The 15,178-nt window shown below is 41.2% G+C and overlaps 1 protein-coding gene across 1 annotated transcript; it reads right to left on the minus strand.

Annotated features, from left to right (window-relative positions):
- Nucleotides 1–8,307: 8,307 nt before the first annotated feature.
- DYNLT3 (dynein light chain Tctex-type 3) lies at nucleotides 8,308–14,959 on the minus strand. Its single transcript, XM_051811697.1, has 5 exons — nucleotides 14,845–14,959; nucleotides 13,789–13,830; nucleotides 11,835–11,958; nucleotides 10,835–10,912; nucleotides 8,308–9,775 (listed from the first exon to the last, which is right to left on the minus strand). Exons 1-5 carry the CDS (start codon nucleotides 14,872–14,874, stop codon nucleotides 9,699–9,701), a joined length of 351 nt encoding a protein of 116 aa, XP_051667657.1. The 5' UTR covers nucleotides 14,875–14,959; the 3' UTR covers nucleotides 8,308–9,698.
- Between the last annotated feature and the right edge of the window lie 219 nt (nucleotides 14,960–15,178).

Here is a 15,178-nt window from a genome sequence, read left to right on the forward strand (position 1 = left end):
CTTTGCATTGCCAAAATGGACTGTTTTGGTCCTCTCCCATAGTATTTTCTCCTTCTGCTTAATGATTTTAATTTTAAATTCTGCAGTGAAAGAAATTTAGGAGCTGCTCTACTCTAGGTTTTCAGCATGTGTGTCGAATTATGTACATTTATCCTGCAAAAAAATACCTGCATTTGACCCTGTATTTCATTTGCTGTGTTCAGAAACGAAAGAAATAGCCAAAAAACTCACTACCCTCAAATACCCATCTACCTTGCTGAGCATTATTGTACAGGGAGGGAGAGAATGGCCTGCCAAGGGGGAGCCAGACCACCTTTATCCCTTGGAACTGATGTTTTATAATTCTGGAAACAATTTACAAAGCAAGGGCCCCTGCAAATAACCTTCTGGATTATTTTGTTTTGTACTTGTAGGTCAACTGGTGTTAAGACCAGAAAGCATATAAATACCATTCAGCATAAGTTTTTTGGTCTCCAGGGCAAAGGGATTGCAGAGATAACTTTGGACACTTTTGAAGTAAGGTGTAGATTCTTCTTATGCTGGTTTTGTCTTTTTGCACTCCTGTGAGCTAGACTGAACCATGCAAAAATCTGGGGTCTGCTCTGTGGCTCTGTAAGGTTTCTCTTTGAATGATGGAGAGCACTGAGAAAATTCAGGTGGAGTTTTCCCGGGTGCAGAAATGACATAGGGAAGAACTTGGACAAGGCAACTGCCATTATCCCTTTGCAGTTAATAGGGCAAAATGTGGCTGTCAATACTGCTGTTAATAGGAGGGTGTTTTGGCATAGTAAGTGTCCAGTTTCACATCACAGACTCTCCACCAATACAGACTAAAGATATTTCTACCTTACAGTGCCATAGAGCCAGGACATAAGTGAATATCCCTGCAGGATGACCCGAGGCTGGGCCAGTTCACATGAACAGCTACTGAAGGAGTTGCTGCTGTGGTTTTATCACCCTCTCTGCTTTTTTCTCTTACTTCCCCTTCATCTGTGACAACCAATGCTAGCTTAAGCCTGTTTTCAGGTGGTGAATTCACTCAAACCCTCTGAGACCTTACCCTTGCTCAGATAGCAGCGAGGAAATAATCAGCAAAGACCAACAAACTGTGAGAAACACTTTCCCTGAGGACACAGAAGAAGAACCCTGTAGACCTTCAGCAGCTATCTTCTGCCTCAAAATTATGAAAGTTTCTCTCATCTGCTAACAATTTGTGTGATACTGTCACTGTAATAGGGCAGCAAATGGTGAAGTAAATATGTGGATCATGGTCCATCACTGTTGTCCATCTCAAATGCATAAACTAAGAACTTGATAGCAAAAACCTAATGCTACAAGCCAAAAGAAATAATTATAAAAACAATGTGTAAAAGAGAGCAATGAGTTGCAATAAAATGCTGCTTACAGAACACCCCAAGATCTTCTCTGGGATGACCATAGTGATGTGAGTGCTGGCCTGAGCATTGCATTACATTATTTTATTGTAATACCTCAGTGCACTTAGAACATTTCTCACTCTTCTTTGTTGATAGCCTGCAAGAAGACAATGTCCTATTTAAGCCCCTTAATGCACTGATGTTCTCTAGAAGTACCTGTATACTCTAAATCCTTCCAGGTTGGTGGGGAGGTTTACTGTGAGTTAGCAGGGCACAGGTATCAGTGACAGATTTGAGATATGATCTCTGTAGCAACATTTGGAGAGGGGATCTTGAAGCTGGATGAAAGGGAACAGTAGTAATCAGGGAAGCAGATGATTATAGAATCACAGAATGACCTGGGTTGGAAGGTACCTCAAGTATCATCTAGTTCCAACCCTCTGCTGCAGGCAGGGACACTTACCACTAGACAGGTTGATCAGAGCCCCATCCAACCTGGTCTTGAACACTTCCAGGGATGGGGTATCTGCTGCTTCTTTGGGCAACCTGTCCCACTGCCTCACCACCGTCACAGTAAAGAATTTCTTCCTAATAACTAATCTCAACCTACTGTCTTTCAGTTTGAAGCCATTCCCTTTCTCCTGTCACTACACAGTCTTGTAAATAGTTCCTCTCCATCTTTCCTGTGGTCTCCCTTCAGGTACTGGAAGGCCACAATTAGGTCACCCCAAAGCCTTCTGTTTTCCATGCTGAAAAATCCCAGATCTCTCAACCTTTCCTCGTGGTAGAGGTCCCCCATCCCTCTAATTATCTTGGTGGCCTCCTCTGGACTTGCTCCAGCAGATTGATGTCCTTGCTGTGTTGAGGACCCCAGAGCTGGATGCAGTGCTCCAAAGCAGGGTCTCACCAAAGCGGAGCAGAGGGGCAGAATCACCTCCTTTGAACTGCTGGCCATGCTGCTTTTGATGCAGGATATGGTTGACATGATGACAGATACTATATGAGTCTTAGCTTGTGAGACTGGATAGAAAAAAAAAAGCATCCCCCAACTGTTAATGCTGCATGAAAAAATCTGCATTTCTCAGACACAGTGAGGGGGTGATAGATACAGGCAACTTACTACTAGGAAAATTTAACAGGCACAGTTGCTTTTATGTAACCAACAGAAACCAGCCCCAAACCAAAGAATATTATGAAAGTCCTCTTGTTACTTTCAAGTCATTTCCAAACACTAAGTTCTAACCCATTAAGATGGCCACTTCCCCTTCAGAAGTAACAGATGTTCCCTCCTTATTTAGCTAATGTCCACAGCCATTTAATTTGTTTCCCTTCTCCCCCTACCAGTGGATAAAAACACTGTTCATTGCCAGGTAATGGGGACAGTTTTTGTATTTGGTAAACTCACAAGGCAGTGGTATCAGCAGAGAAAATGCTGGTGGGGTGAGCAAACTGCTGCCTTACATGCCAGGTAGGTATTTACTCCTGCAGAGGAAAGCGTCAATGGGAAAGGTCACTCAGGACTTTGCACACCTTGTAAATGCCACAAGCTGCAAAGGGAACCTCTCACCTTTTTTGTCTTGTTCTCCACCCAACTCAAGAAAACTCTCATCTTTTAAAATACTAATAGAAACAATTTCTTGCTAATACAACATGCTCAGCGGTGACCTTGTCTTTATCTCTGTCCTTATCGTGAGACAATGGTTCGGCTCAAATTCCTTTCTAGGACTGCTATTTTTGGGGTGGCTAATAGTACCTCTGTGTTCCTAGGACTGCCTGTGTCCACCCATTTCAGTTTTCTCTCAACAGTCAAACTGAATAGCTTTCAGGCTGTAGCTGGGCTTTTCTTTTATGTTTGAATAACATCCAGCATAGCTGGGCATTGTTCCCAACTTCTAGGTGATACAGTAATAATACTATTAGAATAACAATACTACTACTGGTACTACTACTGTTATGGAGAACAAGGATTATACATTCCAGTGGCTACTGTTTGAGCAATTCTTAAGCCAGGTTTCCAAGCTAGTTTATTTGTTTAATCTGTTTTCCAAAAGAAATGAGATGGCAGCTGAGGGGACAAATGGATTACTGAAAAAAAAGGAGAGATGGAGGCCAGGTTCTGTAAATTCAGCTGCATTTCAGTGTTGGTTCTATGACTTGGAGTTTGCCATTTATTTAAATAATCTACCTATGCAGAAAATAAAAAAAAAAAAATAAATCTGGAGCTCTATTCTTTCTTCAGTTTCTGTTTCAGCTGTTGGTATTTTCCATGCCCCTTCACACTGATTCTCTTCATTGCTTTTCTCAGTTTCAAGTTTGGCTTATAAAAGAGAGAACATCATGCAAATTTTTTACAAGATTGAAGGAAGTTGGCAATAGATAAGACCAATTATATTTTTAATTTGGCAACATCTGTTCAGTATCACTAGTTACCACTACTGGTACTGTGTCTCTTCTCAAGAGAAAGTATTTTTAATAGTAGCAACACTGAAATTAAAAGTATGTAATGTATGGAGTTAAGCATGCATACAAAAAGATTACTTTTATGGGGTCCAACAGTTAATACCAAAACAGACCCAGCCAGAAGATGGGCAGGTGACTGTCTCATCCAGCTCACAGCTGCAGCTGCTGCCCTGAGCCTGGAATTCCCAGCAGGGAGGTAAGAAGAGCGTCCGTGGGGTATCTGCCAGCCAGCAAAGCCAGGCGGTTTGCAGCCTCATGTTCCCTGGAGGCTGTGACAATTTCACAGAAAACACGGGTTCGTGAGGAATGGCATAACCATAACTGCCCCTCGCTGTTTTGTAACAAAGTTACTGTTACTTGTTATAACTACTTTTAAGACCACAGAGAGGGGAATTTCCTCCTTGGCCGACCCCACACCCGTGAGTGTCTGACAGGTTCTCCCACGCACAGGCACCTGCTGTAGCTGCCCCCTGCACCCAGGGGCAGCAGAACTGTCTGTTCAGAGATGTCCGTGCTTGGTTCATGTGGAGCAATTCATGGAGCCCAAACTGGAAAACGTGTATTTTCCAGTTGTTACTCAAATAAAGCCGAAACTTTGCACAGACAGACTCACACACCTGAGGTAACTGCTTAAGTTGCTTATGATGTCAAAGCAATGCTACGAAGAGATGAGCTTGGAAGATCTCAGCACTGATCCCTAAGCCCCAGTTGATCCAGAAATAAACCTTAAATTAAAGCTACTCAATTCATTCCCATCCAAAGCCAGCTTTTGCAAAGTTGTTCCCTACAAAAAATCATTTCAATTTTCTTTCAGGGAACGTGTATAATGAGTGCCATGACATAGGCAACTATAATTGGCTCACAGTATTAGCAGACCACCTAGCTACAGCTGTGGCTACCATTTGTTTAAGATTAATTTCCTGTTCAACCGAGGCATGAATATTATATAGCTATCACAGCATTGATCTGTGAGGTCCTTACATAATCTTGAACACATTTCAAACTTGAAGACATTTCAAACTAACAAATGACCTCAATTGAAACCCTGCAGTAGATTCTTGTATGATTTGGTCAGACAACTTTCAACAGCCACTCTAAAAGCCCCCAAATTTATTGACTGAGGTTGGATCAAGTCATGACTGCCTCAAGGAGGGTGCTGTGAGTACCAATAAAGGCAGTCATAGCCTCTCTATTACCTAGCCCTCCCAATTCTGCCTTCTGCTGGCTAATATCTAAATGCTAAATTGTATTATCTCTGGACAGGATATTTGTTTGTATGAACACTGTTGGAGCCCTTGTTTTCATACTTAGATGTTGCTGAAGTGGAAATAAGCAAAAAGAGATGGAATTATAAATGAACAAAATTGTCTATGTATGACTCAAAATTGTTAGGGAAATGGATAAATAAAAAGGTATGAACATATTTAGAAATATATGTGTGCATGATAAGTTATACAGAAAGATCACACTTCTTTCTGTCAAATAAGGACTTAATTTCATTCATTCCTCTTTCCCCCAGCCTCTAGTTTTACCCAGGTGGTCATGAACAAGCACTGTATAATGGCTGCCTCAAAAATTGCAGTAAACTCTACAAAAACAGATATGATGGAGGGGATTGCAGATAAGATGTTTCTGATTTGGGAGGTGCTGTTCAGAAATTATTTTAACTATATCTAGTATAGACCTTTGAAGAGGAGAACCTGCTGACTAGAAAGAAGTTTGAGTGTCTTGCAGCTGAGCCGGTTTGTCCATTTGCCACCTTCCTGTGTAGATAAGGGATTTTAATGGCTTTGCTTTGGTCTCTATGCTGTGAAGCTACATAAGCATCGATTACAAATTATGTCATTAACTTAAAGTTTTGGTAAAAATGTCTATTTAAAATGGTAGTGTCACTACAAAACCTGCCCTACCGTCTGTTTTGCTTCAGGCACTTGTGCTCTGTGGCCGCAGTTGCTCCTTTGTATGAAAGTGACTTTGAGTGCCTCACACAAACAGCAGTGACCAGTGAGGTGTGTCTGGAACCCTGATTCTCCTTTTCAAGTCATTTTAGGTCAGACAGTGGGATGGGCATTAGAGTGTTTGCAGCTGTCACTTCAGCACAACCCTATTTCTTTTTAGAAAACTTTTATGTGACAAATAAAGCTGCTGTCACATGTTTCCTGTGCTTGAAAACAGATGCTTGATGGAACATGTGAGTTAAAACCTCCAGTTACTCAATAGTGATTTAGATTCTTCAGAGTAGAAAAATCTCCCTCAGTGGTCATGTGGTGTTTGGCTGCAGCCTTCCATTGACCAGGGGGAGGGCAGAAACCATTCCATCTACAAGCCAATGTCCACAGACTCCTTACCTGGCATAGAGCCAACAGGTTAGAGCAGCTCACACAAAACATAATGTAGATGTGACTGCACAGCTTTGGAGCCACTTTGCAACTGGGTTTATTGCTGCACTTACAGAGTATCACATCTGAGCTTGGATACTCCCCGAGAGACAAACCAGGGCTGGCTTTTTGCTGGGAGTGTCCTGCAGGCACACAGACAGGACTTCCTGGCTCAGGATATTCTGATGGCGGTGTAGTCTGACTCTACTTGTGTCACACCATGACTGTGCTAAAAAATCCTTCTCCAAATTAAATGGGAACAAAATGACCTGGTCAGACTGTACAGGAGGTAGAAAGGCACATCCCAATGATCAGGTAAGAATTGTTCACTACAGGATCTGCTGTCTGTATTAGAACAAACCCCATCCTTGTCCAAATGTACTGATGCATACAGCCTGAGATTGGTTAATGTTTTCTTTTATAGTGTATTTAAAATATCAGTGTGCTGACATTCATGCCCAGCTCCACTTCACCTGGCTACGAGCTGGGATTTCAGTGTCTTCTGTGAAGCGTTTTAGATTGCATGAATCTAAATTGAACATACCAGGATCTGTATTTTCTTCACTGATCAAGTTGAGTGTAATGGGAAGAGAGTCATCAGAAAGGTAACGCGTTACTGACAGACACCTGGCAGGCAGGGAAATGGAAAAGCAACAAATCTGGTCTCTTACTTTACCTTTCACTTTTCTCTGGATTAACAACATCTGCATGGGAAGAATAACAGGTGTCTTTCTTCATGAAATCATACATGGGAGCATATATCTCCATATATATATGGGCTGCACCTTAATGCAAACTCTTCTGTCCCATTAAAAAAAATTTCCATTGTTAATGATAACTCATTCTCCTGATTGCAACAACTAAGAAAATATTGTATTGATAAAAAACACCACTGAAATGTTGTTGTGGGTTTTAATATTCTACAATTCATAGCTTTATCCTTGAAAACAAACTATTTGGAAAAGCAGCTGATGGTGTTCAGCATTCGTTTGGAGAGTTACATCAAATACAAGTAGCTGTTTGTACCCACAGAGGATGGGGAAAGATGCAAAAGAAGTTCACTAGGATATGACACAGAATGAAAATACTTTTTCCAGTATTTCATAATAATCTTTCCATAGTAACAAAACTTTAACTTGCATCAAGACACGTGGTAAGAGGAAGAGGTCTGAGTAGATGAGGTGTAAGAAATTAGTCTGGGAACAAGCCTTTGACAAGGTTTTGTCTCTAAAACATACACACAGCTTCAATGTATTTTCCAAGTTCTCACTATTGTATACGAGTGAAGGAAAGCAAGAGGAATATTTTTCTCAGTTCCTATATATACTGATCAAGAACACAAGGCAAATATACAACTAAGGCAAAACTTTATTTTTTTGGTATAAATTAAAATGAAGCAGTCCTACAATTAAGCAGTATTTTCTAGGGTTCTTCTGCAGCAGGGCCTTCACCAAGCCTCATTAAACTGATAGTCTTACTCAGCGCATCTTGTTTTCAAGTAAAACAAAAATACCAAATGAGATTACAAGTGCTATGTGGAATATTTCTTCTGACCATGGCACCTGAATGCACATTGAATGGGGATAAAAGCCACCGCTATTTTTACACACCCACTTCTTAAACCATGTTAACTGTACCAAACCTTTTTCCAGTTGCTGCCCCATGTACTTTCCACTTTGCACAATCCCAAATATCACTGAAACTTCTGCATTTTTGTCAGTTCCACATCTCAGCTCTTGGATGGTGGCACATAGTTCAGAAACTTGTCCCAGCCCAAACAGTGTTTAATAATTCTAGGTTTGAAGGTCAGTAGGACATACACACACATTTTCACGCTACACTGTTAGGCCAATGCAGTAATACAGTCCTAATTTTACTTGCACTCAGGTAAAAGCAGAACTTAATTTGCCTGCAAAGCAAGATATTTTGAACAGTACTGTGAATTACATATACACATGTTCCTTCTGTAGTGTCATACTAGTTATATGTACACACAACTTAAGCAATATTTTTTAGCTTGTTCTTTGTACAGGACATTTGTTACGTGCCTTAATAGTAAATTATCTGAAAAAAAAAACCAAATCAAACAGAACTGTGTAGTAGTGCTTTACTATTCATTTCTTGAAATCCAAAACAGCCTTACAGTAGCTGTTAGATAGTTACCAGTCTCTTCCAAAGACATACAGTTACAAAGAAAAAATTCTGTTCGTGAGCAGCATCTGAGAAAACAACTTAATGCAGCTGCCACTTAGTGGCAGCACTCATTTAGGCATTTTTGGTATCAATACATCTCTTCATCATATAATTTGTGCATTAATGAACAAAAATGTAGGCCCCAATCCGGCAAATACTTCCGTGTGTGCAAATGTTTTTCTTCCACGTGGAATATTTCAAGTTAAGACTCATCAGATGAGCAAAGTTAAGAACTTGCATAAATCTTTAAAGGAGGGGAACTCTTAGTGCTCAAAACTTAACAGTATTATTTCACTGGACTAAGATCCAATTCTAGACTTAGGGAACCCAGGGAACACTCTTGTAAACAACAGATATGTTACTCTGATAAATGCTTTCAAAGCAAACAAGAGCCTCTAGAAATGTGTGTGCCTTCTCACCAAACAGTTTAATCCTACTTGGAGTGATGTGGGTCCAGTCTTACTGCCCTAGGTCCTGGCTACTGCATGAGGAATCAATAAAGTGCTTGTCACAGATTCCACGATCATGGAATAAAATCAAATTTAAGTACCTTCAGAATGTTTTTGGATTTAAAAACGATGAATTAAGGGCTGGTGTCAGATTCCCAGCACGTTTCCCTGAATTGCTAACAAATATTATGCTCTTCATTTGAAGACAAATTAGAGCTCTGCTAGGACTAGGTATACTTCACCCAGTAAAGCCCTCCTCTGCCTCCAGGGGGAAAAGCTTAACTGGATTTAATGTCAGTGTAAATGTTCATGCTTGACCAAAACATGATGCTCCTGAAATTTCACAAGCACCAGCATTCAAAGTGAAAGTCAGCTTTGTTTAATCAAACATGAAGAACCAGTATTATTTATAATATATCCACTCTGAATTGTGTTTGTAATTTGTTCCCAAATGCACCATGATCCTGAGAGGTCTTGCTTGCCCTTTGACACTTCCTTGGATTTGTTGTGTTTTGTTCTTCTTGAATAAAGTATCTTTGATATTAGCTTTGACATAAATTGTACTAATCTTTGTGGCATCTTCTCCTTAACATACTTCTGAATATTTAAATTACTAAAATTTTCTCTTTAGATAGATACATATATATATATAAATTAAATTTTTTTGCTAGCTTTCAGATAATTAATCTATGAGAACTGGCTTAGACTGTATGCTCTCTGTAGAGAACTTCTGTATGCTCCTCATACAGAAAAAAAATAATAGTTTGAAACATGTAGCCATATGTTTGGATAATTTTTTTTTTTAAAGGCTTCGGTGTTGCTTATCTTTATCTTCCAGTCAGCTACAGGATAATAGCAACAGCAAACACATTGACAATGCAGTTCATTGTTCGGTTTTCCCATCTCACTGTGCAGGTTCCTAGAAAAGATTATTACAAAATGAAAAATAGAATTCCGGTGTCTTTACTACATTCACTTTATCACAGTGTAAATTATGTCAAATTAGCATGAATATTTCAGCTGTGAGTTAAGGTTAATAATATTATGTCATCTTGCCCATAAACAGACTACACTCCTCAAAACATTTTCATTAATTTGTACATTGTTTGCTACCTAACATGAGCCTTGTATGCTTAAGACAGTTTTCAGTAAAACACCATTTCAGTATCTGTCTTTAAAAGTTGAACTTGCAAAAAACCTTAAAAATCCCAAACTGAAATTGGCAAGATAATCAAACAAGAAATCAGAAAAAAAAGACTGGATCAAATACATTCTACTATATTTACTTTCTGCAATTTTTCCTCTTCTATTGTATCAATACCTTACAAGCCAAGGAAGCATGAAGATTAAACTGTACTTGTTTACTTAACTTCATTTTACAATTTTTTTTAACTTTGGTTAACTTTTTGATGCCCTCTCTGCTTTAATGTTAAACCTTGGTACCCTCTTCTAAAAAGACCTTTCTGAATCTGTGACAGACAAAAAATTATTTTAATATTGTTTCCCCATGATATTCTGAACCTGGGGAAAAAAATGTATTTAGAACTTATTTTGAAACAATATAATGCATCCAAAGTCTGGTTGACAGTTAAGCAGATGAAATACATGCTGTTAGTCAAACTATTCCTATTTTCCAGCAAGCTCTGCTCTCCTGTCACAGCAGCCAGGCAGATATGTTTACTGTGAACGTCTTACTGCCTCTTCAATCAATTTACGGTTACTGACAAGGATTAAATGCTTTGATTCTTGTTTCAGAATGGAAGGCATTTCTATTCCTGCTTCTCATAATTTACAAAGCAATCGCTCTTAGTGCAGGCACTGACTGGTAACATTTCTGCTGAGATTGTAAACAAGCAGTTAATTCTGAAGGCTGCTGCTTCTACAGCCACTCCTGAAAATGTTCAACACGAGTATTACAGCTGATCAAGAAGCAATGTTTCTTTTACTACAAATTCTCTATTTGGATGGGGAAACTTACCATCAGTTGTAGTATCCCAGAAGCATGAGCTTGCTGTGTGAAGACCAGCTCCACTCCTCTGCATCACTGCACAGGTAACTGCAAGGTGCAGTCATAAAATCAAGGAATTAATTATTGAAGCAGAAGAGGTGAATCATTCAGCACTCCTGAACTCAAGCCTGCATTACATTTTCAAATGGCTGGCATGTGGCATTTAGCTAACTCAAAACCGATTTTGACAACCCTCTCGCCCCTGGTATTTTCCTCAAGAACTTGTTATTCATTTCATGATTATTTTTACTCACATTAACACAGCAGCTTTAACAAAATGCTTGCTAATAGGATTATGATTTTTATCTTTTAAACTTCTTAGATATGGCTTGTGTCATGTGCACCTTGGTACAGCAGAAGCCACACTTAGGAGAGTTGTTTCCCAAAAATACTTGTTGCCCGCTCTCTGAAACCACACGCTAGTAACATGCAGTGTTTCTAGACTGACCTGCAATGGTCATAAAACCAGAGACAATCTGAATCCAAGACTTTCAAAACAGAACTGAGTGCAAATGCTACACTCCACAAAAGGACAAAATTCTACTTATTTCAATTTCCCTTCTCCATATATATAAATACAATGGGACATGACAGCATAAAGGACTAAAGTCTTCCAAATGTATTTATAGAAAGCTTAATCCAACTGATATTTTTATTTAAGATAGCAATTATTTCCTGAACTGATACCAAAAACTTGATATCATTGTTTTGGGCTTGCTGAACAATCAGAGAAGACCATGTAACATATAATCAATATTAAGAGTCACCAGCATGTTCAGCCCAGGTAAAACTGCCACAGCTTTACCACAAGGTATTACTAAAAATCTATATAACAGAAGAGTTCAGGTATCTGCTCTGCTTTGTTTACAGTTTAAAACTTTCTATTGAGTATAGCACTGCATCCACATGAATTTGTCAGCAATTCTTTATTGTGACTGCATGTGGTACAAGCACAACTGCTTGTACTTACCTATGTACTTGTATGTTTTTCCCAGTTTCACCAGGTGTGTCAGCGACTGTTCCACTATAGCAGCAGTCCACTGGTTGACTTTGTTGTGATTATAATCTGCCTTGCCTAAAACACTTTCTATGCACTAAAACAGAGAAAAAAATAGTTACAGTAAATATATTTCAATATGTAAAGGTTCAAAATATTTCACATAGTCTGAAGAATTTTTTCTGTAAATTAGATTACTTTAAATCATTTGAGATCATCAGGTATCAGTTGCTGAATAGGAAGTAAAATGACCCTTCTTGGAAACTTATTTTTAGTACACATTTACTACAATATTATATGAATAGAAAAGAGGCCCTGACTGAACATTTCTTTCAGGAAAGACTTTAGCCATATGCTTTAACTACCAAGTATCTATTTACCAGTGAAGGTACTGACACATCCCACTGTTCCTAATGACTGCCTACTCCAGCTTGGCTTCCAGAAGCTACTGTAATGGAAATGGTACAACTCCAATCAATAGTATCAGCTTGGGCTGGCCAACCTCTCAGAGCCTGTGAGCAAAATTCCAAAATCTTCAGAAATAGAGTGACAGTAGTGAAATGCCCACCCCAGCTCAAAAGATGAGGAAGATATGGGAGATACTCAGAGATTGTATCTTGCAGCACAAAAAATATCTGAACCGCTTGAAAATTAGCAGCTACAGATTGGCCAACCCTTGCCTAAACTTAAAACGATTGAACAGAAAGCCTTCTCACTAATTGTAACTCTTAAATTGCACTCCCTTCTCCTAAGAAATTCAGAATTACGTGCTGACTGATACTTCTTAAAACTGAGAAACCCGGTTAAGAAACACACATCTGGAAAAGGTAAGTAAAATAAAACTCTGTTCTCCTCTGATTCAGTAAGATGAATCCCATGCACTAACCATCCACCACCAGGCTGTGTAAGAGCCTTATGGCCCAGATTTTGAAAAGCCCAATTAGTTCTGATCACAGTGTATAAAGCTGGCCAAAGGAGTCAATGGAAACAAACATCCACAAAACACAATAGAAGACAGAAGAGGGACAAGACTCCTCAGGGATTTTGGTTCTTCCAGAAATGTACCCAGTGCTACAGCTCTGGTTAAGCTTCCAGTCAGAGGCAGGAACATTTGGCTTTACTCCCAGCGTCTGGAGTCTGTCTCATACCGTATTTGGCTTTACAAGGCAGGGACAGTTACATAAAGGGTTGAATTGTCGTTTATCTGACATCCAAGAGCTTGCTGTTGTGTACTGTGGCAGCTTCAAAGGTACAGTCCTTTCCCCTCCTTACAGGGCAGGTGGAAAAAGACCTGCAGAGCCACTCCAGGAATTCCTTTCTCAAAACACTGCTTCCCTGCAAAACCTGTAAGCCACAGGCTCCTTATAAGCCACTCTCTAGTTACTAGGTATGTAACAGACCATCAGAGTGAGTTAACTCAGACTCACTTGTCAGCCTGCTCTTCCTCTGTAAAAAACATTGCTAGAACAACGAGCTCACGTAGTGCAACCTCCCACACAAGCCAAGGCTAAATTCCAAGTCTGATTACACTGTCCAAGGCCTGGTCAAGTTTTAAAAATCTCTAAGAATGGATACTCCACAAGGTCTCCCTGCAACCTCTGTAGTTATCAGCTTCTCTCTACCTGGATAAAGGGGCAAAAAATTGGTGAATTTCCCTTGTAACTTGTGACTGCCACTCCTCCTCTTTCCACTGCAATGCAAATCTGGCTCTCCTCTCATCTACCCTCTCCTCTTTAGGTAGCTGAAGACAGTAGTTAGATGAAAGTTAAAGAAGCTCCAAATTACACTCTGTCTTTATTTGATAAAAATAATACTTTCATATAAGGTTGAATTTATGTGGGATGGTCAATGAAAATAAGTGCTTTCACTATACTGCAAGGTAAGATAAGGTAAAGAATTTCTTTGAAATACAGCTGTTTAAACCTACCTCCTTAACTATGTTGTGGGCCTCATCAGCATTGAAGATCATCTGCAATAAAAGTTAATTATTATTATTATTTCTGACAGAAATGTAAACCAATTATACAGTTTTACTCTAAGGAATACATAACGATTAGGCCTTGTGTCTGGTTATTTCCATTGTGGTCTGTTAGTATAATTCTAAAAATCTTACTTTTTCCCCCAGTTCCATGAATAGGTTATTTAGTATTGCTTTGCCAGTGATGTTTGACTGAGGACAAAAAGCTCAGGCCTCGGTAAGCTTGGTTCAACTTAGAGTTTCTGCAACAACTGAATCCCACCACTGACTATGCTTGCTACGGGAAATATTCTCCAAGAAAAATCAAATTACAAAGCTTTTATTCTGGGTCTTAATCTGTGTTTTTACGGGAGTCACGGACTTAGTAGCATGCAGGTTACATCTTGCTTCCAAAAGGCTTTGTAACCCTAGCATAAAAGAGACTAGTTTGCACTGTCATTAGCTTACCCAAATATTTTTCCCGAGCGCAAGAAAAGCTTGCAAGTTTTAATTCCTCCTGTTTCCTACTCATCGGCACTTGGCTTGGATTCCGAAGGGAACATGGCACGTGCCGTCGTGCCGCCTGCCTCTTCCTAGCCATGAATTTCAATCACTCGGGCAGGGGCAGAAATCTCAAGGGCATTAATGTTTAAGTCAGGTTTTGGGGTGTGGGGGTTTTTTTTAACGAAAACTGGCGGGCAGAGCCCCGAAGCGGTGCCCTGGGGAGGGATCGGCTCCCCCGCCCGGGCTGGCAGGACCGGCCCGCGGCGCTGACCCGGCCCGGCACTTGTTGGCTTTTCCCCAGGGAAACGGGGGAGGTCGGGGTTTTCCAGGGAAACTGGGGGGGCTTCCCAGGGAAAAATGGCCGCGGTCTGACAGCGCCCGGCACCGCGGCCCCTTCCCGGAGGGAACATCCATCCCCGGCACCGGGCAGGCCGGCGGCAGCCGCGGGGCAGCCCCGCTCGGCCCTGGGCTGGCCCAGGGTCCCGGCACAGCCACCGCGGCCTCGGAGGTGGCAGCCCCTACCTCGTCGTTGTGGGGGTGAAACTCCTCCATGGCCCCGGGCGGGCGGCGGCTGTTCCGGCAGCGGCGGCGGCTCCGAGTCCTGCGCGGCTCCGGCTCCGCCTCCGCCGGGCGGGCGGGACGGGACGGGCGGAGCTCCAGCGGCGGCCGGGCTCGCGGGCCGCCCTGAGGGAAAGGGAGCCGGGCCGGTCCCCCCGGGCCGCCCTGAGGGGAAGGGAGCCGGGCTGTATCACCCCGGGCCGCCCTGAGGGGAAGGGAGTGGGGCTGTATCACCCCGGGCCGCCCTGAGGGAAAGGACCCCCGGGCTGGTGCCCCCGGGCCGCCCTGAGGGGAAGGG

This window comes from Manacus candei, unplaced genomic scaffold, assembly GCF_025592945.1.
Source record: "Manacus candei isolate 608988 ecotype Guabito, Panama unplaced genomic scaffold, ASM2559294v1 h1tg000083l, whole genome shotgun sequence".
In the NCBI taxonomy this organism is placed as follows: Eukaryota; Metazoa; Chordata; class Aves; order Passeriformes; family Pipridae; genus Manacus; species Manacus candei.